This window comes from Nerophis ophidion, linkage group LG25 (assembly GCF_033978795.1).
Source record: "Nerophis ophidion isolate RoL-2023_Sa linkage group LG25, RoL_Noph_v1.0, whole genome shotgun sequence".
Lineage (NCBI taxonomy): Eukaryota > Metazoa > Chordata > Actinopteri > Syngnathiformes > Syngnathidae > Nerophis > Nerophis ophidion.
In genome coordinates this window covers 39489581-39515766 of record NC_084635.1, presented here as the reverse complement: position 1 = coordinate 39515766, position 26186 = coordinate 39489581, and the positions used below count along the sequence as shown (strand labels likewise).

The 26186-nt window shown below is 39.4% G+C and overlaps 1 protein-coding gene across 4 annotated transcripts in view; it reads right to left on the bottom strand.

Moving 5' to 3' along the window:
• Nucleotides 1–26186, bottom strand: part of tmem39a (transmembrane protein 39A) — a 56691-nt gene that overhangs the window by 18505 nt on the left and 12000 nt on the right. For all 4 annotated transcript variants that reach the window (XM_061887137.1, XM_061887136.1, XM_061887140.1 and 1 more), the window contains exon 2: nt 15328–15504. In XM_061887137.1, coding sequence (XP_061743121.1) covers nt 15328–15440 — 113 coding nt within the window. In that variant the 5' untranslated portion in view covers nt 15441–15504. The remainder of the gene's footprint in view (nt 1–15327; nt 15505–26186) is intronic.

Below are 26186 nucleotides of genomic sequence, written 5' to 3'. Positions count from 1 at the left end.
GTGAGGTATGAGGTGACAGTATGTGAGGTATGAGGTGACAGTATGTGACGTATGAGGTGACAGTATGTGAGGTATGAGGTGACAGTATGTGACGTATGAGGTGACAGTATGTGAGGTATGAGGTGACAGTATGTGACGTATGATGTGACAGTATGTGAGGTATGAGGTGACAGTATGTGAGGTATGAGGTGACAGTATGTGAGGTATGAGGTGACAGTATGTGAGGTATAACGTGACATTATGTGACGTGTGAGGTGACAGTATGTGAGGTATGAGGTGACAGTATGTGACGTGTGAGGTGACAGTATGTGAGGTATGAGGTGACAGTATGTGACGTGTGAGGTGACAGTATGTGACGTATGAGGTGACAGTATGTGACGTGACAGTATGTGACGTATGAGGTGACAGTATGTGACGTATGAGGTGACAGTATGTGACGTATGAGGTGACAGTATGTGACGTATGAAGTGACAGTATGTGACGTGTGAGGTGACAGTATGAGGTATGAGGTGACAGTATGTGAGGTATGAGGTGACAGTATGTGACGTGTGAGGTGACAGTATGGGAGGTATGAGGTGACAGTATGTGACGTATGAGGTGACAGTATGTGACGTGTGAGGTGACAGTATGTGAGGTATGAGGTGACAGTATGTGAGGTATGAGGTGACAGTATGTGAGGTATGAGGTGACAGTATGTGACGTGTAAGGTGACAGTATGTGAGGTATGAGGTGACAGTATGTGACGTATGAGGTGACAGTATGTGACGTATGAGGTGACAGTATGTGACGTATGAGGTGACAGTATGTGACGTATGAGGTGACAGTATGTGAGGTATGAGGTGACAGTATGTGAGGTATGAGGTGACAGTATGTGACGTATGAGGTGACAGTATGTGACGTATGAGGTGACAGTATGTGACGTATGAGGTGACAGTATGTGACGTATGAGGTGACAGTATGTGAGGTATGAGGTGACAGTATGTGAGGTATGAGGTGACAGTATGTGACGTGTGTAAGAATGTGCGCTCGCTGTCTGTGAGAAGGAGACACAGGAAAGAGCCTGTAGTGTAATGTCTGCAGCTAAAAGCAACTGCGTGAGAAAGTATACTCCAATATTACTATATAGTCATTTTCTATATCGCAGAGACAAACCCGCGATATATCGTGTATATCGATATATTGTCCAGTCCTAATACACATGCGTATGTAGACATATATTACTATAATATACATATATGCACACATGTATGTGTGTGTATGTGTTATATTACTATAATATACATATATATTATAGTAATATATGTGCACTTATGTATGTATGTGTGTGTATGTATGTGTAGTATTGTATCTGCTGATGTAGATCTGCTGTAAAAAAAAAAGGCTGATACTGATAACAAAAAATGTCCGATACCATTTTATGTCAAAATGCCCAACATCGACGTTGACTACCTGTCATGCATGACTTCAACGTGCATTTTGTTGTGTGTGACCAGACAATTACAAACGTTTCCATATACCTTGTCATAATAGTTGTCTTCAAAGCATGTCAAAGTCACACTTTTCTATCCTGTCGCTGTAGAAGTCTTATCTGCACAGTCCTCCTCATTAAGCTAGGTAAGTAAACACCCTGTCATGGGACCTGCAGGCCGTGTGTACATATTAAGAACACGCATGACCAGTCTGTAAGGCGGAAAGAAGTTGTTACGTTGTCATCTTCAGACTGAGCTCCTGTGTCAAACTACTCAATTGGTCAACACACGCAATCTATATATATTGCTGACTTTTGCTATATCAATCAATCAATGTTTACTTATATAGCCCTAAATCACTAGTGTCTCAAAGGGCTGCACAAACCACTACGACATCCTCGGTAGGCCCACATAAGGGCAAGGAAAACTCACACCCAGTGGGACGTCGGTGACAATGATGACTTTGAGAACCTTGGAGAGGAGGAAAGCAATGGATGTCGAGCGGGTCTAACATGATACTGTGAAAGTTCAATCCATAATGGATCCAACACAGTCGCGAGAGTCCAGTCCAAAGCGGATCCAACACAGCAGCGAGAGTCCCGTTCACAGCGGAGCCAGCAGGAAACCATCCCAATATAACAATATACAGTAAAACAATAATAATAGGACACATTTGATAACAGTACATCATTTTCAATGGTATTATTTTGTCAAACCTATTATTATTCTACTTATTTTACTCTTAATATCTGCTTACTTTCTGTTTACACTTCTGTTCAGACTCAATAACGTATTCTCTTCATTCAATACTTTTTTCCCCACATGATTTTCAAGATCAATGAATGATTTACATTTTCGATCACAATTATAAATTAGACAAAAACACAGGTTGATAATGTAATAGTAATCATAATAATAATCAATTTTTTTAATATTGAAATATTTCATTTAAATACATACACATTGTAATATATAATCAATAGTACACAAAAATTACTATTGGCCACAGGGTTTCCCTAAATGGGTCCAACACAGCAAAATGAAATCCGCCACACCTTAAAAATGAGGATTTTTAAGTAGGGATGCACCGAAATGAAAATTTGTGGCCGAAGCCGAATAAAACTTAAACGTTTGGCTGAAGGCCGAATACCGAATAATGAATGCAGTTTTTAACAATTTTTTTTATATTTCATAAATAGCCTAGAATAAATATTTAGACATGTTTTTCAAATAAAGTAATTTTTTATTGAATATTGATATTCTTTTAATATTCCAGTAGCCTTTGCTTTTCAAAAAAAGCACAAAGTTTTTCATTTATATTAGGCCTTCAAACAAAACATGCAATCCAAAAAAAAAAAAAAAAAGTGCATTAAAGTGGATAAACCCACAACAAATGAATTATTGTCCTTTTGGCAAAAGTCTGCTTAGCCACAGTAGATATGCTAATAATGTAAACAGAGGCCCCACTAAATCTCAATAAGTGTGTGCTTATAAATTCTTACACTTATACAGGTAGCCTACACAACAGGCTAATAATGTAAATTATTCTGTAGAAAGCTGGAACGCAAATGGCGCACGACTAAACTTGAGGTGCACCATCAAGCATGGAGTGATAGTTTAATAACTTATAAACGCATGCTTACCTTAGCTAAAACTAATTATTATTCAAATCTCATCCGCATTAATAAAAACGATCCAAAATTTTTGTTTAGTACAGTAGCATCGCTAACCCAACAAGGGACTCCTTCCAGTAGCTCCACCCATTCGGCAGATGACTTTATGAAGTTCTTTAATAAGAAAATTGAACTTATTAGAAAGGAGATTAAAGACAATGCGTCCCAGTTACAACGGGGTTATAGTAACACAGATACGATTGCATATACGGCGGATACTGCAAATATCCAAAATAGTTTCTCTCGTTTTGATGAAATAACATTACAAGGATTGTTACAACGTGTAAATGGAATAAAACAAACAACATGTTTACTTGACCCACTTCCTGGGAAACTTATCAAGGAGCTTTTTGTATTATTAGGTCCATCAGTGCTAAATATTATAAACTTATCACTTTCCTCGGGCACTGTTCCCGTTGCATTCAAAAAAGCGGTTATTCATCCTCTCCTTAAAAGACCTAACCTCGATCCTGACCTCATGGTAAACTACCGACCGGTGTCTCACCTTCCCTTTATTTCGAAAATCCTCGAAAAAATTGTTGCAGAGCAGCTAAATGAGCACTTAGCGTTTAACAATCTATGTGAAACCTTTCAATCCGGTTTCAGGGCAAATCACTCGACTGAGACAGCCCTCGCAAAATTGACTAATGATCTATTGCTAACGATGGACTCTGATGCGTCATCTATGTTGCTGCTCCTCCATCTTAGCGCTGCTTTCGATACCATCGATCATAATATTTTATTAGAGCGTATCAAAATACGAATTGGTATGTCAGACTCAGCCCTGTCATGGTTTAACTCTTATCTTACTGATAGGATGCAGTGCGTCTCCTATAACAGTGTGACCTCGGATTATGTTAAGGTAACGTGTGGAGTTCCCCAGGGTTCGGTCCTTGGCCCTGTACTCTTCAGCATCTACATGCTGCCGCTGGGTGACGTCATACGCAAATACGGTATTAGCTTTCACTGTTATGCTGATGACACCCAACTCTACATGCCCCTAAAGCTGACCAACACGTCGGACTGTAGTCAGTTGGAAGCGTGTCTTAATGAAATTAAACAATGGATGTCCGCTAACTTTTTGCAACTTAATGCCAAAAAAACGGAAATGCTGATTATCGGTCCTGCTAGACACCGACCTCTATTTAATAATACAACTTTAACATTTGACACCCAAATAATAAAACAAAGTGACTCTGTAAAAAATCTGGGTATTATCTTCGACCCAACTCTCTCCTTTGAGTCACACATTAAAAACGTTACTAAAACGGCCTTCTTTCATCTCCTTAATATCGCTAAAATTCGCTCCATTTTGTCCACTAAAGACGCCGAGATCATTATCCATGCGTTTGTTACGTCTCGTCTCGATTACTGTAACGTATTATTTTCGGGTCTCCCCATGTCTAGCATTAAAAGATTACAGTTGGTACAAAATGCGGCTGCTAGACTTTTGACAAGAACAAGAAAGTTTGATCATATTACGCCTGTACTGGCTCACCTGCACTGGCTTCCTGTGCACTTAAGATGTGACTAAGGTTTTACTACTTACGTATAAAATACTACACGGTCTAGCTCCAGCCTATCTTGCCGATTGTATTGTACCGTATGTCCCGGCAAGAAATCTGCGTTCAAAAGACTCCGGCTTATTAGTGATTCCTAGAGCTCAAAAAAAGTCTGCGGGCTATAGAGCGTTTTCCGTTCGGGCTCCAGTACTCTGGAATGCCCTCCCGGTAACAGTTCGAGATGCTACCTCAGTAGAAGCATTTAAGTCTCACCTTAAAACTCATCTGTATACTCTAGCCTTTAAATAGACCTCCTTTTTAGACCAGTTGATCTGCCGCTTCTTTTCTTTCCCCTATGTCCCCCCCTCCCTTGTGGAGGGGGTCCGGTCCGATGACCATGGATGAAGTACTGGCTGTCCAGAGTCGAGACCCAGGATGGACCGCTCGTCGGGACCCAGGATGGACCGCTCGCCTGTATCGGTTGGGGACATCTCTACCCTGCTGATCCGCTTGAGATGGTTTCCTGTGGACGGGACTCTCGCTGCTGTCTTGGATCCGCTTTGAACTGAACTCTCGCGGCTGTGTTGGAGCCACTATGGATTGAACTTTCACAGTATCCTATGTTGGACCCGCTCGACATCCATTGGTTTCGGTCCCCTAGAGGGGGGGGGGGGGTGCCCACATCTGAGGTCCTCTCCAAGGTTTCTCATAGTCAGCATTGTCACTGGTGTCCCACTGGATGTGAATTCTCCCTGCCCACTGGGTGTGAGTTTTCCTTGCCCTTTTGTGGGTTCTTCCGAGGATGTTGTAGTCGTAATGATTTGTGCAGTCCTTTGAGACATTTGTGATTTGGGGCTATATAAATAAACATTGATTGATTGATTGATACAGGTAGCCTACACAACAGGCTAATAATGTAAACAGAGGCCCCACTAAATCTCAATAAGTGTGTGCTTGTAACCTCATACACTTATACAGGTACACAACATATCCCAACGTCACTGCACGTTGGTTGATTGCGTCACCGCGTCAAAACATTGCGTCACACGCCACTATTCGGCCTTGTTCTTAACTCATTCCACCGAAGGCCGAATGTGGCTTTTTTTGCCATATTCGGCCGAATATATTCGGTTACCGATTAATCGGTGCATCCCTATTTTTAAGGTAAAACAATTGTAGGAATAAATATACATAGACTATTATTTGCGCACTATTGACGTGTGATGCAACGAAAAAAAGAGTTTGATCAGTGAACTGGCATGGCCAAAACAGGAAGTCGTGATGACATCAGCAAAACGCACACCATTGTCATGTGGACTTGAAAATATGCCCAGGATGCCCACAGACATCCAGCTACAAATGTGCAATGTGCAAATATAAAGAGGACAGTAGCGGCTTTTAAGGAGAGAAGATGCAGTTATTTAACGATTATTTTGATAGTCGATTAGTCGACAATTATAACAATAATAATGAATTAGATTTATATAGCGCTTTTATTTTGATAGTCAATTAGTCAACCATTTTTATATTAGTAATAATGGATTATATCTGGTCGATTAGTCAAGGATTATAATAATAATAATGAATTATATTTATATAGCGCTTTTATTTTGATAGTCAATTAGTCAACAATTTTATATTAGTAATAATGGATTATATCTGGTCGATTAGTCAAGGATTATAATAATAATAAAGAATTATATTTATATAGCGCTTTTATTTTGATAGTCAATTAGTCAACAATTTTATATTAGTAATAATGGATTATATCTGGTCGATTAGTCAAGGATTATAATAATAATAATGGATTATATTTGTATAACGCTTTTATTTTGATGTTTGATTAGTCAACAATTATAATAATAATGGATTATATTTATGTCGCTTTTTATTTTGATAGTCGATTAGTCAACGATTATTGTAATAATAATGGATAATATTTATATAGCGCTTATATTGTGATAGTCAATTAGTCAACAATTTTATATTAGTAATAATGGATTATATCTGGTCGATTAGCCAAGGATTATAATAATAATAATGGATTATATTTGTATAGCGCTTTTATTTTGATAGTTGATTAGTCAACGATAATAATAATAATAATGGATTATATTTATATAGCAGTTTTATTTTCATAGTTAATTAGTGAATGATTTAAATAATAATAATAATAATGGATTATATTTATGTCGCTTTTTATTTTGATAGTCGATTAGTCAACGATTATTATAATAATAATGGATAATATTTATAAAGCGCTTTTATTTTGATGGTCGATTAGTCAACGATTATTATAATAATAATGGACTAAACTTGTATAGCGCTTTTATTTTGATACTTGATTAGTCAACGATAATAATAATAATGGATTATATTTATATAGCGCTTTTATTTTGATAGTTAATTAGTCAATTATCCTCACCTATGGTCATGAGCTTTGGGTCATGACCGAAAGGATAAGATCACGGGTACAAGAGGCCCAAATGAGTTTTCTCTGCCGGGTGGCGGGTCTCTCCCTTAGAGATAGGGTGAGAAGCTCTGCCATCCGGGAGGAACTCAAAGTAAAGCTGCTGCTCCTTCACATGGAGAGGAGCCAGATGAGGTGGTTCGGGCATCTGGTCAGGATGCCACCCCAACGCCTCCCTAGGGAGGTGTTTAGGGCACGTCCAACCGGTAGGAGGCCACGGGGAAGACCCAGGACACGTTGGGAAGACTATGTCTCCCGGCTGGCCTGGGAACGCCTCGGGATCCCCCGGGAAGAGCTAGACCAGGGGTGCCTATTACGTCGATCGCGAGCTACCAGTCGACCGCGGGGGGTGTGTCAGTCGATCTGCAGCCAGGCTTTTAAAAAAAAAAGACCTAAAAATGAGTGATCATCAATCTTCACCAAGACGCCACTTAAATGACATTCACGGTACCGGAGGGTCTTGTGAGATGACGCTGGCTGCTGCAAGATCATTATTATGAAAATATGACCGAGAGGAAGGCGAGAAACACTTTTTATTTCAACAGACTCTCGCGCCGTACCTTCCGTCAAAACTCTAAAGGCCGACTGCACATTTCCTATCTTCACAATAAAAGCCCTGCTTCATGCTGCCTGCGCTAACTAAATACAGAGTCTCGGAAAACTGGCGTGCACAAGCGATCCCTCAGAAAGCTGGCGTGCACATCACTTGTGCACGCCAGCTTTCCGAGACTCTTATTTTGTTAGCGCAGGCAGCATGAAGCAGGGCTTTTATTGTGAAGATAGGAAATGTGCAGTCGGCCTTTAGAGTTTTGATGGAAGGTACGGCGCGAAAGTCTGTTGAAATAAAAAGTGTTTCTCGCCTTCCTCTCTGTCATTTTTTCATAACAATGAACTGGCAGCAGCTAGCGTCATCTCACAAGACCCTCGGGTGCTGTGAATGTCAATCAAGCAAGCTACGGAATTTGCCGCCAATGTTTTTCTTGTAAAGTGTATGGAAGCTGGATGAATTAGATGCCAAAAACCAACCACTTTCATGTGGTATTGTACAGAAAGGACAACTTTTTTTCTCCTCCATTTGAAAATGTGGGCGTTATCATCATTACTGTCTGATTCCAATCAATGCAAGTCATCAGAATCAGGTAATACACCAACTTATATTCTTGTCTTCATGAAAGAAAGACATCTATATGTGTTACACATGCTTGTATTATCATTAAACACATTTAACTTGTTTACAAAAATGTCTCTTTCATAAATAAATAAATATAAATGATATATATAAATGAGGTAGTTCCCCTCGAGTTGGTCAATTGAAAAGTAGCTCGTCTGCAGAAAAAGTGTGGGCACCCCTGAGCTAGATGAAGTGGCTGGGGAGAGGGAAGTCTGGGCTTCCCTGCTTAGGCTGCTGCCCCCGCGACCCGACCTCGGATAAGCGAGTGAAGATGGATGGATGGATGGAATTAGTCAACGATTATATTAGTAATAATAATAATAATGGGCTTCACGGTGGAAGAGGGGTTAGTGCGTCTGCCTCACAATACGAAGGTCCTGAGTAGTCAGGGTTCAATCCCGGGCTCGGGTTCTTTCTGTGTGAAGTTTGCATGTTCTCCCCGTGACTGCGTGGGTTCCCTCCGGGTACTCCGGCTTCCTCCCACTTCCAAAGACATGCACCTGGGGATAGGCCCCTCCAACCTCCAAAGACATGCACCTGGGGATAGGCCCCTCCCACCTCCAAAGACATGCACCTGTGGATAGGCCCCTCCCACCTCCAAAGACATGCACCTGTGGATAGGCCCCTCCCACCTCCAAAGACATGCACCTGGGGATAGGTTGATTGGCAACACTAAATTGGCCCTAGTGTGTGAATGTTGTCTGTCTATCTGAGTTGGCCCTGCGATGAGGCGGCAACTTGTCCAGGGTGTACTCCGCCTTCCGCCCGATTGTAGCTGAGATAGGCGCCGGCGCCCCCCGCGACCCCAAAGGGATAAGCGGTAGAAATGGATGGATGGATGGATAATAATGGATTCTTTTTATATAGCGCTTTTATTTTGATAGTCAATTAGTGAACAATTATTATAATAATAATGGATTATATTTATATAGCGCTTTTATTTTGATAGTTGATTAGTCAACGATAAAAATAATAATAATAATAATAATGGATTATATTTATATAGCAGTTTTATTTTGATAGTTAATTAGTCAACAATTATAATAATAATAATAATGGATTATAGTTAAATAGCAGTTTTATTTTGATAGTTAATTAGTCAACGCTTATAATAATATTAATAATAATAGATTATATTTATATAGCACTTTTTTGATAGTTAATAGTCAACGACTATAAGAATATTAATACTGGATTATACCAATATAGTGATTTTATTTTGATAGTCTATTAGTCAATGATTATAATAATAATAATATTAATAATAATGGATTATATTTATCACACAGAGAAGTGAGAAGCCATCATCCATTCACACGTAGGTGGTGGTAAGCTCCATTTGTAGCCACAGCTGCCCTGGGCTAGACTGACGGAAGCGTGGCTGCCAGTTTGCCCGATCACCACCCATCATTCATTCACCACTGGGGCCAAGGGTGAAGTGTCTTGCCCAAGGACACAACGGCAGTGACTCGGACGGGGATCGAACCTGAAACCCTCAAGTTGCTGGCACGGCTGCTCCACCCACCACTTATTATCGTAACGATTAGTCGGATATTAATGCCTCTACATATTTAATGGCTGTAATTTTCCATCCACTTCTGAATGCAGCTGGAGGTATTTTAGGCATGTGTACACTAACAACAAAGATGACTCATTTATTCATGAATATATTTAGTTTTACTGTAACCGTGCTGCTCATTTAGCTTGAAATGGCTGTTACAATCTTGCCCATTTAAAAAAAGGAAGGGCAACTTGCTAAAGAAAACAGTTTTTCCTTGTTTACGTATATAAAAACAGTGAAAATAGCAGCAAAGACAACAAACAAAACAATCCAACTTCCTCCCGAGGAAACTCTCCCGAAGGAATCAATAAAGTACTATCTAACTATCTATATCTATCTAAAAGAAAAGTATTTTGTGATGTTTAAAAAGCTGCACACTGATATATTCATTATTGATTTAACTCCTGTCAGTTTTAGCACTCTAATAGACTCTGTGTAGAATGATATATTTGATTCATTCTTAAAATGTATCAATTTGATTAAATCTATTTAATACTGAAAGGGACAAGCGGTAAAAAAATGTATGGATGGATGGATAACAGATTGTATGTTTAATCTTGTGTGTGTTTGCTATCGTGCCTTTATTTACGGCATCCATCCATTCATTCATCATCCTCCGCTTATCCGAGGTCGGGTCGCGGGGGCAACAGCCTAAGCAGGGAAACCCAGACTTCCCTCTCCCCAGCCGCTTCGTCCAGCTCTTCCCGGGGGATCCCGAGGCGTTCCCAGGCCAGCCGGGAGACATAGTCTTACCCACGTGTCCTGGGTCTTCCCCGTGGCCTCCTACCGGTTGGACGTGCCCTAAACACCTCCCTAGGGAGGCGTTCGGGTGGCATCCTGACCAGATGCCCGAACCACCTCATCTGGCTCCTCACGATGTGAAGGAGCAGCGGCTTTACTTTGAGTTCCTCCCGGATGGCAGAGCTTCTCACCCTATCTCTAAGGGAGAGACCCAAACTCATTTCGGCCGCTTGTACCCGTGATCTTATCCTTTCGGTCATGACCCAAAGCTCATGACCATAGGTGAGGATGGGAACGTAGATCGACCGGTAAATTGAGAGCTTTGCCTTCCAGCTCAGCTCCTTCTTCACCACAACGGATCGGTACAACGTCCGCATTACTGAAGACGCCGCACCGATCCGCCTGTCGATCTCACGATCCACTCTTCCCTCACTCCTGAACAAGACTCCTAGGTACTTGAACTCCTCCACTTGGGGCAGGGTCTCCTCCCCAACCCGGAGATGGCATTCCACCCTTTTCCGGGCGAGAACCATGGACTCGGACTTGGAGGTGCTGATTCTCATTCCGGTCGCTTCACACTCGGCTGCGAACCGATCCAGCGAGAGCTGAAGATCCCGGTCAGATGAAGCCATCAGGACCGCATCATCTGTAAAAAGCAGAGACCTAATCCCGTGGTCACCAAACCGGAACCCCTCAACGCCTTGACTGCGCCTAGAAATTCTGTCCATAAAAGTTATGAACAGAATGGGTGACAAAGGACAGCCTTGGCGGAGTCCAACCTTCACTGGAAATGGGTCCGACTTACTGCCGGCAATGCGGACCAAGTTCTGGCACTGATCATACAGGGAGCGGACCGCCACAATAAGACAGTCCGATACCCCATACTCTCTGAGCACTCCCCACAGGACTTCCCGAGGGACACGGTCGAATGCCTTCTCCAAGTCCACAAAGCACATGTAGACTGGTTGGGCAAACTCCCATGCACCCTCAAGAACCCTGCCCAGAGTATAGAGCTGGTCCACAGTTCCACGACCAGGACGAAAACCACACTGTTCCTCCTGAATCCGAGGTTCGACTATCCGGCATAGCCTCCTCTCCAGTACACCTGAATAAACCTTACCGGGAAGGCTGCTTTAAAAAGTACTAGAACTGATGCAGACTGAGTCTAGCTGGCTGTCTTTAGCTAAAATAAGTTCTTTTTCACAGAACTTGTGACGTCGTAGACGTGGAGCAACAGAAGTGAAGAGTCTGTAAACACGAGTACAGTCTCCAATAGCACCAGAAAAATATTCTAGATTTGTTGCAAGTCGATTTTAATAAAGAAAGTCACTAAAAGGATTGGAGGAGTCTCAAACAAAGTGTGTTAGATTGGACAAGAAGCAGCAACAAATGAAAAAATAGAGCAAAACAATTTAAGAAAAATATGTTAATTCTAGTAAAAATCTAAATACATTTTTTTTCAGCCTTTTTAAATCAAATTAATGCATCATACCCATCCATCCATCCATCCATCCATTTCTACCGCTTATTCCCTTTCGGGGTCGCGGGGGGCGCTGGCGCCTATCTCAGCTACAATCGGGCGGAAGGCAGGGTACACCCTGGACAAGTCGCCACCTCATCGCAGGGCCAACACAGATAGACAGACAACATTCACACACTAGGGACCATTTAGTGTTGCCAATCAACCTATCCCCAGGTGCATGTCTTTGGAAGTGGGAGGATACCCAATAATGCAAATTATACGATAACATCATATTGACCCATTTGGGGGAAAACCTGTGCTGTGATTTCAATATTGGGGTTTTTGTCCTTAAAGTCCTCCTGTGGTCAAAGACTTGTCTCCTGAGTTTGTAAACAATAACTCCAATGATTAAGTGACAGTAAAAAACATATAGATCTCATCAATGCAGCAGGGACGTAAAGGTCAACAGTAAAAAACACAACCGCAGCGGTTTAAAATAAAAGATTGAAAACTGCACTTTGATGACATGAAAACAAGAGACAGTTACGTCATTCTCCATTAACAAAGAGAGGGACCCCAATCTGTCCGACAAGAAAGATATCCACTGAAGCACATTGAACAGACAAGCTGTGATCCTTTGGTACTCAGAGGAATACCAGACGCAGGTGTTTTTTACGCTGCGTTCAAGGACTACTGAACAGCGTAGGACGCCGTGACGCCCGGCAGAAATACTACATAATAATAGATCTTATCATTACATATTTGTTCAAACACTAAAACACTATCAGTGACTCTTAAAGGGGAACATTATCACAATTTCAAAAGGGTTAAAAACAATAAAAATCAGTTCCCAGTGGCTTGTTGTATTTTTTGAAGTTTTTTTCAAAATTTTACCGGTCTCGGAATATCCCTAAACAAAGCTTTAAAGTGCCTTATTTTCGCTATCTTCGAAACCACTACCAATTTCCCTGTGACGTCACACAGTGCTGCCAATGTAAACAAACAATGGCAATACCACAGCAAGATATAGCGACATTAGCTCGGATTCAAACTCGGATTTCAGCGACTTAAGCGATTCAACAGATTACGCATGTATTTAAATAGATGGTTGGAGTATGAAAATATTGAAGAAGAAACTGAAGCTATTGACGCTATTCATAGCCATAACATGGCCGAATAGCTGCGTTAGCATCGCCGGTAAAATGTGCGGACCAAACGATCAGGACTTTCGCATCTTTTGACACTGGAGCAACTTAAATCCCTCGATTGGTAAGTGTTTGTTTCGCATTAAATGTGGGTGGAAGGAAACGTAATATAGTTGCAAATGCATCTACAGGTTATCCATACATCTCTGTGCCATGTCTGCTTTAGCACCGCCGGTAAATAGCATGTTAGCATCGATTAGCGTAGCATGTTAGCATCGATTAGCTGGCAGTCAACATCAACAAAACTCACCTTTGTGATTTCGTTGACTATCGTTGCAAATGCATCTGCAGGTTATCCATACATCTCTGTGCCATGTCTGCTTTAGCATCGCCGGTCAAATGTGGAGACATTCTGGTACAGGGGCGCTCACACTTTTTCTGCAGGCGAGCTACTTTTCAATTGACCAAGTCGAGGAGATCTACCTCATTCCTATTTATGATTTATATTTATTTATTTATGAAAGAGAAATTTTTGTTAACAAGTTAATGGTGTTTAATGATAATACAAGCATGTTTAACGCACATAGATTCCTTTCTTTCATGAAGACAAGAATATAAGTTGGTGTATTACCTGATTCTGATGACTTGCATTGATTGGAATTAGACAGTGGTGCTGATAAAGTCCGCATTTTCAAATGGAGGGGAAAAAAAAAGTCCTCCTTTCTGTCCAATACCACATGAAAGTGGTTGGATTTGGCATCTCATTTGTCCAACTTGCATACTTAAACACTTTGTTATGAGAGTAGCATATGTGTGTGGCCCTTTAATGTCTGGCAGCAGGTGAGTGACGTCAGTGAGTGTGCAGGTGGGCAAGCAAGTGAGAAAGCGGTCGCTGAGGGCGGGGAGAAATACATTGGCATCAAACTCCGTAGCTTGCTAGCTTGTGCACGCTAGCTCTCTGAGACTCTTATTTTGTTAGCACAGGCAGGATGAAACAGGTCTTTTATGGTGAAGACAGGAACTGTGCTGTCGGTCTTTAGAGTTTTGACAGTAGGTACGGAGTCTCTAGAAATAAAATGTGTTTCTCTGTTAGTGATTTTTTTCTTAAATATGAGCTCGCAGCAGCCAGCGTCATCTCACAAGATCCTCGGGTGCCGAGAATGTCAAACAACTGACGAAAGTGAGGTCTTGGTATGATTGATGATTGCTCATTTTTATGTATATTTTTTAATGCCTGGCTTGAGATCGACTGACACACCCTCCGAGATCGACCAGTCGATCGCGATCGACGTAATGGGCACCCCTGCTCTGGTACATTCAACGGGGGTCTGGCAGCAGATTTCTTGCCAGTGGTGCAACTTGAATCCCTCCCTGTTAGTGTTGTTACACCCTCCGACAACACACCGACGAGGCATGATGTCTCCAAGGTTCCAAAAAATAGTAAAAAAAAACGGAAAATAACAGAGCTGAGACCCGGTGTTTGTAATGTGTAGAAAATGAAAATGTCGGGTGTATTACCTCGGCGACGTCACATTCTGACGTCATCGCCTCCAGCGCGATAAACAGAAAGGTGTTTAATTCGCCAAAATTCACCCATTTAGAGTTCGGAAATCGGTTAAAAAAAATATATGGTCTTTTTTCTGCACCATCAAGGTATATATTGACGCTTGCATAGGTCTGGTGATAATGTTCCCCTTTAAAGAGAGTGTTTTTGTAACTTATTTTTATGAAAAAAAAAAAAACTTGGGTTATAGCGCTCATAACTAGTTTTTCAGCAAATTCAACAATACTGCGATAATAATGATAAGGAGACCATTTTGGTCACAATAAATGTAGAAATTTTCATATTGTTACTCTTTCGGCGCACTGATACAGTACTTGGTATCGTTACTGTCGATATTTGTATCAATCCGCCCATCCCTGTTCATATTCAAGAGCTCTGCATTAGCGGTTAGCTCTGCTTCTTGTATCCTCCTACTGTACGCTGTGTAGCCCAGCGGGTTTAGCTATTCCTCGTCCTCCAGTGATAACGCTACCTGTGAGAAATGTTCAAGACTGGTGACTTCGAGGAGAAAGTGAGGCAAGTGGCAAGCGTCAAAAGATGGCGTCCTATTCCAGTAAGTGGACGGTTACCTGTTCCTGCAGCCTGTGCCGTTGCCCACGTTGCCTCCGACCAGAGTCTGCAGGGAGGGCAAGGCGGAGCGGGTCAACTGCTGTCTGCTGGGACCCCTGCGACCCCCTGGCATGGTCGCCGGTTACCGTGGCAACCCCAGACGCTGGGACTTCCCCCCTCGCTCCTCAATGAAGCCACTGCAGAGGGGAGCAGAGAGGAAGGCGCCGGTCACATGACGTGGGCAGAGAGCACGTGCACGCCGAGGAGTTTGTTTACATTTCACTCTTCAAAGTAAACAGTTGCGGAGTCTCCCTTTTGTTCTGTCCTTTATCGCTGCCTTTGCACCACTTCATCTTCCTATATTCCTTCATAATGTCTTACGCAGAGTTTTGGAAAAGAGGAATGGACACATGGAAACAGTGTTACACTTACAATGATTTCATGAGTCCCCTAAACATAAACACGGTGATGTTTATTGCATTTTAAGTCATTTATACCGCCTTTCAGACTGCAATATTGTGCAAAATTAACCGCGGGTGTCCAAAGTTTTGCCAGGGGGGCCGTACACTGAAAACTGCAAGCATGCGGAGCCATTTTGATCATTTTCATTAGTGCTTGCCTGAATTTAGTTTGCTTGTATTTGTTTATTTGAAGGACAATGTGCAGTTTCATTAAGAAGATGGCTGCACCAGATTTAGCACCATGCTCATTTCCATCTGTAGTCCTTATGTGGCGCATCTAACATCCACTATTAAAATGACACAGAATTGAAAATACACAACAGTATTACAATTACACAATGATAAGCAATTTAAAATACAAATAAATAAATGGGTTGTACTTGTATAGCGCTTTTTCTACCTTCAAGGTACTCAAAGCGCTTTGACACTACTTCCACATTTACCCATTCACACAGACATTCACACACTGATGGAGGGAGCTGCCATGCAAGGCGCCAACCAGCACCCATCAGGAGCAAGGGTGAAGTGTCTTGCTCAGGACACAACGGACGTGACGAGGTTGGTACTAGGTGGGAATTGAACCAGGGACATTCGGGTTGCGCACGGCCACTCTCCCACTGCGCCACGCCGTCCCTACAAGTACAATAAATAGAGGGTGTGTGAGTGGGGGGTCAAGTTCTAGTATTTTAGCAGCTTCATTATAAAGTGCAAAAGCATATAAAGTGAAGTGAATTATATTTATATAGCGCTTTTTCTCTAGTGACTCGAAGCGCTTTACATAGTGAAACCCAGTATCTAAGTTACATTCAAACCAGTGTGGGTGGCACTGGGAGCAGGTGGGTGAAGTGTCTTGCCCAAGGACACAACGGCAGTGACTAGGATGGCGGAAGCGGGAATCGAGCCTGCAACCCTCAAGCTGCTGGCACGGCCACTCTACCAACCGAGCTAAACCGCAATAAAGTGCAGCAGTTTTGATCAGAGTCCACATGCAGTGCAGGAGCCATCTGATGGTTGTTCACTGTTTGAGGTCCCTGGGACCCAAAAGAGCCTCAGTCATTATAGTGTTTGAAAATAGTTGTTACTGGCAACACTTAAATATTTATACTAAAACTTCAGATCGTCCGTTAACATAAAGTTTACTTTTTAAAAAAAGTTTTATGCCCTTTTTTTCCCCAAACCAAAACCTGTTTTTTTAAACGCAAAAGCACAAAACATGCAATGTTAAACCGGAAACATTTTTAAAAATGGAACATTTGATGTGAAATATTTGGAGCCTTAAATAGACAATTTATAACGATCACTTTTGATCCTTTCCTTTTTTTTTGTTTTTAAAAATCGCTCAACCATGAGCAGAGGTGGGTAGAGTAGCCAGAAATTGTACTCAAGTAAGAGTACAGTTACTTTAGAGATGTATTACTCAAGTAAAAGTAAGGAGTAGGCACCCAAATATTTACTTGAGTAAAAGTAAAAAGTATGTTGGGAAAAAACTACTCAAGTACTGAGTAACTGACGAGTAACCTGTTCGTCTAATGATGACGGCAACAAGTAATGCACAAAAACATAAAAATAGCAATGAACGAATTCAGAGCCAGGAATATATTTTAAGCAACTAAAACAATAATATATATTAAATAATATATATTTGGTTTTACACTATATTGACCAAAATTTTTTAAATGAATTTTACCTTTGCAACTTTATTATACTATTGGCTAAATTGTATATTCATAAATGTAAGTTTCTCAATACACGACTTGTTTTTTGTGCCTTTAAAAAAGATTTACAACCTCACATTATAACACTCTACCTCTAACAAGCAAAAAGCTGTGAAAACGATGATGTTGTGTTCCAAATTTAAGTTATTTACTGAGATTGAGTGAGCCTATGGCTTTTCAGTTAGTTTATTTTATATATATATATATATATATATATATATATATATATATATATATATATAGATATTTTTGCATTCTATTTTACTTACTTTGAATTTACAACCCCCTGGTGCTGTGTTGTATGGTTTTTATACTGTTGTGTACTGTTTTTGTACTTACTTTGATTATTTTCAACTGTTTGTAAATGTTGAAATTTATAAATAAAGGTTTATTTAAAAAAAATTGTGCAGTTAATCATGTGACCGCCTGGCTGTTTGATTGGTGAAACGGAGTCAAACGTCACTAGTGAGTGCATTTGATTGGTGAAACGCAGGCATGTGATAGATCCTACTTAGTAGGTCTGTCTGACAAACCAAAAACAAACAAAGCGTGCATTAACAGATCGATAAAAATCGGTAGCGAGTAGCGAGCTGAATGTAGATAAATGGAGCGGCGTAAAAGTAGCGTTTCTTCTCTATAAATATACTCAAGTATGTTGCATTAAAACTACTCTTAGAAGTAAAATGTATCCCAAAAGTTACTCAAGTAGATGTAACGGAGTAAATGTATCGTGTTACTTACCCACCTCTGGTCATGAATTTTGACTTTCAACACTTAAATCTCTATTTTATCTCTATAATATATATATATATTTTTTTTTTAGCAAAGACAGTTTTAAAGTTAAAAAAAAAACTGTCTGCATGACAGCTTTATGTTATGTATAATTTTTAAGATTTTATTTTTAGTTTGGTCTAGTTATTTTTCTCCCAACGCTTATATCTCTAGATCAGGGGTGCCCATTACGTCGATCGCGAGCTACCAGTCGACCGCGGGGGGTGTGTCAGTCGATCTCCAGCCAGGCTTTTAAAAAAAATAGACCTAAAAATGAGTGATCATCAATCTTCACCAAGACGTCACTTAAATGACATTCACGGTACCGGAGGGTCTTGTGAGATGACGCTGGCTGCTGCAAGATCATTATTATGAAAATATGACCGAGAGGAAGGCGAGAAACACTTTTTATTTCAACAGACTCTCGCGCCGTACCTTCCGTCAAAACTCTAAAGGCCGACTGCACATTTCCTATCTTCACAATAAAAGCCCTGCTTCATGCTGCCTGCGCTAACTAAATACAGAGTCTCGGAAAACTGGCGTGCACAAGCGATCCCTCAGAAAGCTGGCGTGCACATCACTTGTGCACGCCAGCTTTCCGAGACTCTTATTTTGTTAGCGCAGGCAGCATGAAGCAGGGCTTTTATTGTGAAGATAGGAAATGTGCAGTCGGCCTTTAGAGTTTTGACGGAAGGGACGGCGCGAAAGTCTGTTGAAATAAAAAGAGTTTTTCTCGCCTTCCTCTCTGTCATTTTTTCATAATAATGAACTGGCAGCAGCCAGCGTCATCTCACAAGACCCTCGGGTGCCGTGAATGTCAATCAAGCAAGCTACGGAATTTGCCGGCAATGTTTTTCTTGTAAAGTGTATGGAAGCTGGATGAATTAGATGCCAAAAACCAACCACTTTCATGTGGTATTGTACAGAAAGGACAACTTTTTTTCTCCTCCATTTGAAAATGTGGGCGTTATCATCATTACTGTCTGATTCCCATCAATGCAAGTCATCAGAATCAGGTAATACACCAACTTATATTCTTGTCTTTGTGAAAGAAAGACATCTATATGTGTTACACATGCTTGTATTATCATTAAACACATTTAACTTGTTTACAAAAATGTCTCTTTCATAAATAAATAAATATAAATGATATATATAAATGAGGTAGATCCCCTCGAGTTGGTCAATTGAAAAGTAGCTCGCCTGCAGAAAAAGTGTGGGCACCCCTGTCCTAGATCAACTTCAGCTGTAGATACATTTTTGTTCTAACTTTTTATGTTTTATGTCCTTTTTTTTTTGTTAAAGAAAACCCAGCTTTTTAAGGTAAAAACACAAAATATGTATATTTCACTTCTAAATATTTCAAAGGGAATATTTGATGTAAAGTAATTGGAGCCTTACTCTTAAAGGGGTCAATAATTCAGAATTATCATCATAATGTTTTGATCATTGACAGTTTAAAAAAAACTGCCTGCAATGCAACTTTGTGTTATTCTCTTCACATTTTCTTTTTTATTCCACTTTGTTTTGGTTCTGTTTATATAGTATTTTTCAAATGTGTTAGCTTAGTGGGACAAGTAGGCCCTGGGCTGCACTTTGGAAACCCCTGGTTTAGAATAACATGAGAAAAATCTCAGATGTTGATGAAGTTGTGTGTTTTTTTGCTGCCTTTTCCCCCACGGACTTGCCTCTGACTGCATTTCCTGTGTCTTTATTTGGCCGAGCGCTTCACAGAGGACGGCTTTGAAAAACCAATCAGGCTTTGCTACACATCTAAAAAAGTGTGAGCTTTGCAAACTGTCAGTCAGATACAGACCTGGGAACTGCCCTTGATCATCTTGTTTTTCATTCCCAAATAGGCCAAGTTAGCCCGCGACGTACGTGGCTCATGTAAGCATTGTGGCATCACATGCTCGTGCTAATCTTGTTAATGTGGTGTACCCCAGGGATCAATACTGGGACCAAGATTGTTCAATCTTTATATAAACGATATTTGCAAAGTTACAAAAGACTTGAAGTTAGTTTTATTTGCAGACGACACAACTGCTTTCTGTTCAGGAGAGAACACACAGAAGATAATACAAATAATAACGGAAGAAATGAATAAATTAAAAAAATGGTTTGATAAAAACAGGCTATCCTTGAATCTCAGTAAAACTAAAATAATGCTATTTGGTAACAGTAGAAAAGAGCATCAGACACGAATACAAATAGATGGAAAAGATATCGAAAGGGTAAAAGAAACCAGATTTTTGGGAGTATTAATAGATGATAAAATGAACTGGAAATCTCATATACAAAACATACAACATAAGGTGGCAAAAAATATTTCAATAATGAATAAAGCAAAATAGGTCCTGGGCCAAAAATCACTTTATATTCTCTACTGCTCGCTAGTGTTACATATCTGAGTTATTGTGCAGAAATATGGGGAAACAACTACAAATGTGCGCTACATTCGTTAACTATGTTACAAAAAAGATCGTTTAGAATAATACACAATGTTGGATATAGAGAACATACAAACCCATTATTTATTGAGTCAAAAATATTAAAGCTCGATGACTTGATAAAATTGCAAACAGCTAAATTGACGTACAAAGTAAATTACAACCTGCTACCAAAGAATGTACAACAATTCTTCTCAACTAAAGAGGAGAAATATAACCTTAGAGGAAAATCTGACTTAAAACATTTGTATGCCCGTACAACACTTAAAACTTTTAGCATATCAGTATGTGGAATTAAATTATGGAATGGATTAAGTAAAGAAATTAAACATTGTACTGATATGAGCCAGTTTAAGAGGATGTTTAAATTAATAGTGCTTACAAAGTACAAAGAAGAAGTATTATGAGAAACACTTTCAAACTTATTGAAAATAAGATATTCTTCATCTTAGTATGTTAATAATGACTGAAATAATTAAGTACATGTTAAAAAACTGCTGTGTTAATCACTCATAGATGTCATTTTGATATTTTGCTGTAAAGAAGGTCAGTGAATGAATGTTTATATTGTGGGCGCTCTGAAGTGGAAAAGGGGTAGGATTAAATAAGCTTTGCTTCTTCCTACTCCTTTTCGGACATGATGTGTTGTGTCTTGCGAAATGATGAAATTAACTGATGTATAATGTTGTATGTATGTCATGTTCGAAATAAACTAAGAAAAGAAAGAAAAAGAAAATGTTGCTAATGTGTTGTGTCCTCCTTAATCGAGGTTTAATACGCTCGCTTCTAGTTTTCTGTCTACATCCTGCTTTTCTGACTAGAATCAAGCCTTGACTTACACTGTTCAAAGCCATACATGTGTGTCCAGTCTTCCAACTATGAAAATATGGTGTCAAACAGTGATTTTCAACCACTGTGCCGCGGCTGCCGTGAGATATTGTCTGGTGTGCCGTGGGAAACTATGCAACTTCCCCTAATTGGTCCCAAAAATATTTTTTGCAGATCCATAATCATAATAATGTGCCATTGTCTAGTGCCGGTGCTGTGTAGAGCTTGGCAGGGTAGTCTTGTAATACTCCATGCCAGTAGGTGGCAGCAGGTAGTTCATTGCGTTGTCGTGATCCCAATATGCAGAGCACAGCGGGAGACAGCGTGCAGGTAAAAAGGTATGTCGCGCTTAAAGTAAACTAATTAACAAAAAGGCACTGAAGCATAGGGATGGCTATGTAAAACAAAAGTAAAACTGAAGTGGCTACAAAGTCAACAAAAACAGAATGCTGGACGACAGCAAAAACTTAAATGGGGGAGCAAAGACGGCGTCCACAAAGTACATCCGTACTTGACATGACAATCAACTATGTCCCCACAAAGAAGGATGGCCAAAGCACAACTTAAATAGTTTTGATTGCGAAAACAAAGCGGGTGTGGGCAATAGCACTCGACGGAAGGCGTGAAGCTGCTACAGGAGAACACCAACAAAACAGGAAATGTCACTAAAGTAACAGCACAAGACAGGAACTAAAGCATGACACACAGGAAACAACAATAAACTAAAAATAAGGCATGGCAACCTGGTGGAGTTTCATTCTTTAACCTTTTCTGCTGGTGGTGTGACTCCCTATTTTTTTTATGAAAAAAATGTGCTTTGGCTCAAAAAAGGTAGGAAAAACACTGGTGTAAAGTATGTTGTTCGTATGGAAGTATGTTGTTTGTATGGAAGTATGTTGTTTGTATGGAAGTATGTTGTTTGTATGGAAGTGTGTTGTTTGTATGGAAGTATGTTGTTTGTATGGAAGTATGTTGTTCGTATGGAAGTATGTTGTTTGTATGGAAGTATGTTGTTTGTATGGAAGTATGGTGTTTGTATGGAAGTGTGTTGTATGTTGTTTGTATGGAAGTGTGTCAGTCGTACAAAAGTGTGTTGTATGTTGTTGTATGGAAGTATGTTGTATGGAAGTATGTTGTTGTATGTTAGTATATTGTAGTATGTTGTTGTATGTTAGTATGTAAGTATGTTGTATGTTAGTATGTTGTTGTATGTTAGTATATTGTAGTATGTTGTTGTATGTTAGTATGTAAGTATGTTGTATGTTAATATGTTGTTGTATGTTAGTATGTTGTATGGAAGTATGTTGTATGTTAGTATGTTGTTGTATGTTAGTATGTTGTATGGAAGTATGTTGTTGTATATTAGTATGTTGTATGTTAGTATGTTGTTGTATGGAAGTTTGTTGTTGTATATTAGTATGTTGTATGTTAGTATGTTGTTTTATGTTAGTATGTTGTTTTATGTTAGTATGTTGTATGGAAGTATGTTGTTGTATATTAGTATGTTGTATGTTAGTATGTTGTTGTATGTTAGTATGTTGTATGGAAGTATGTTGTTGTATATTAGTATGTTGTATGTTAGTATGTTGTATGGAACTATGTTGTATGTTAGTATGTTGTTTTATGTTAGTATGTTGTTTTATGTTAGTATGTTGTATGGAAGTATGTTGTATGTTAGTATGTTGTTGTATGTTAGTATGTTGTATGGAAGTATGTTGTTGTATGTTAGTATGTTGTTGTATGTTATGTTGTATGGAAGTATGTTGTATGTTAATATGTTGTTGCATATTAGTATGTTGTATGTTAGTATGTTGTATGTTAGTATGTTGTATGTTAGTATGTTGTTTTATGTTAGTATGCTGTATGGAAGTATGTTGTATGTTAGTATGTTGTTTTATGTTAGTATGTTGTATGGAAGTATGTTGTTGTATGTTAGTATGTTGTATGTTAGTATATTGTAGTATGTTGTTGTATGTTAGTATGTTGTATGGAAGTATGTTGTATGTTAATATGTTGTTGTATGTTAGTATGTTGTAGTATATTAGTATGTTGTATGTTAGTATGTTAGTATGTTGTATGTTGTTTTATGTTAGTATGTTGTATGGAAGTATGTTGTATGTTAGTATGTTGTTGTATATTAGTATGTTGTATGTTAGTATGTTGTATGGAAGTATGTTGTATGTTAGTATGTTGTTTTATGTTAGTATGCTGTATGGAAGTATGTTGTATGTTAGTATGTTGTTTTATGTTAGTATGTTGTATGGAAGTATGTTAGTATGTTGTATGTTAGTATATTGTAGTATGTTGTTGTATGTTAGTATGTTGTATGGAAGTATGTTGTATGTTAATATGTTGTTGTATGTTAGTATGTTGTATGGAAGTATGTTGTATGTTAATATGTTGTTGTATGTTAGTATGTTGTAGTATATTAGTATGTTGTATGTTAGTATGTTGTATGTTGTTTTATGTTAGTATGTTGTATGGAAGTATGTTGTTGTATGTTAGTATGTTGTTGTATGTTAGTATGTTGTATGTTAGTATATTGTATGGAAATATGTTGTTCATATGGAAGTATTTTGTTTATATGGAATCATGTTGTTGTACGGAAGCATGTTGTTGTATGGAAGCATGTTGTTGTACGGAAGCATGTTGTTGTATGGAAGAATGTTGTTGTATGGAAGCATGTTGTATGTTGTTTATATGGAAGGTATTGTATGTTGTCTACATGCAAGTATGTCAATCAATCAATGTTTATTCATATTGCCCTAAATCACAAGTGTCTCAAAGGGCTGCACAAGCCCCAACGGCATCCTCGGTTCAGATCCCACATAAGGGCAAGGAAATGTTGTTTACATGGAAGTATGTTGTTGTTGTTGTTGTTGTATGATTCCAACACACAGCGAGCCTACTGACGTGAGACAAGAGCAGCTGTGGGGAAGTTGAGGTTTGAGTCCAGGTGGGCTGGGAATTGGCAAAGTTTGCACAGAAAAAAACAAAAAAAAGAGCACAAAGTCAACAATGATTCTGAAGTCATGTCCACAACAACAATACAAATACTGCAGCAGAAGAATAAAGTCTTGTTGTTTAAAATGTGACTTTTACTACAAGGAGTGTGTAAATATTGTCAACATGTCATTTTCCATAAGTCATTAAAAATATAATTCATTATTAGGGATGTAAGGGTATTATAAATACTGCAGTATTTTAGTAATAGAGTCTTCTTAATAAACCATGACGTGTGACGGTATCAAACACAAACTTGATGAGTGTAGGTGTTTGGCGTTTTAGCCTTGGCTGTGTCTGAAAATGAACTACATCTCCCGGAATCCTCAATGGCAAGGTGTAGGGCGTGGAACTCCGTGAGCAGGAAGTGACTGAGTGTGTTAGTAGTTGTCAAAGATCAAATAAATGGTTTGTTGGACATTGAATGTGTGCATAATTGACTGAGTTGTGTTGCTAACAAACAAACAAGCCCAGGTCAACATAACCTCTTTGGCGCAGGTAAGAAAGTCTGCAGTCTGCAACGCGAAGCGTGCCACTTTAGTTTGGTGGGTTTCCAAGGCCACACCGAGTCGGCCGCTCTCGTCGCACCCCACGGACGGAAACCATTCAAATAAAATGTTCAACGCAGGTAATACGAGTAAACTAAAAAGCTACTTCATGCATCCTCAACCCATATATCCATACTGATGTTGGTCTGTCAATATCGCGGGGGGCTGGAGCCTATCTCAGGTGCATACAGAAAATATATTTGTGAAGTATTTACATTATTGGAAGTTATTGTTAGTTTACTTTTTAAAGAAACAACATTTTACAAACTGGTATAAAAAAAACGACCACTGCAGAGGACGTTGGGGCAGTATAGCTCGGTTGGTAGAGCGGCCGTGCCAACAACTTGAGGGTTGCAGGTTCGATCTCCACTTCCGCCTTCCAAGTCAATGCCGTTGTGTCCTTGGGCAGGACACATTACCTACCTGCTCCCAGTGCCACCCACACTGGTTTAATTGTAACTTAGATATTGGGTTTCACTATGTAAAGCGCTTTGAGTCACTTGAGGAAAAAGCGCTATATAAATATAATTCACTTCACTTCACATTGGTTCTCATAATGTAAAAGTCAACAAAATATATTAAACTGTACATTATTGTTTTACCCTTTAAAGACACCAAATGTAATATATTATTTTAACAATATGGAATATGTACAATATACACAAGTGAAGTGAAGTGAATTATATTTATATAGCGCTTTTTCTTAAGTGACTCAAAGCGCTTTACATAGTGAAACCCAATATCTAATTTACATCCAAACCAGTGTGGGTGGCACTGGAAGCAGGTGGGTAAAGTGTCTTGCCCAAGGACACAACGGCAGTGACCAGGTTTGCAGAAGCGGGAATCGAACCTGCAACCCTCAAGTTGCTGGCACGGCCACTCTACCAACCGAGCTAAACCGCCCCACACACTGCAAGTATATGTATAATGTAGTAACAGACACCTTCATAAAAATATGTAATGTGTACAATATACACATTGCAAGTATATATATATATATATATATATATATATATATATATATATATATATATATATATATATATATATATTATATAAAATGTAGTAACAGACACTATTTTAATTTTAGATTTCTATTTCCA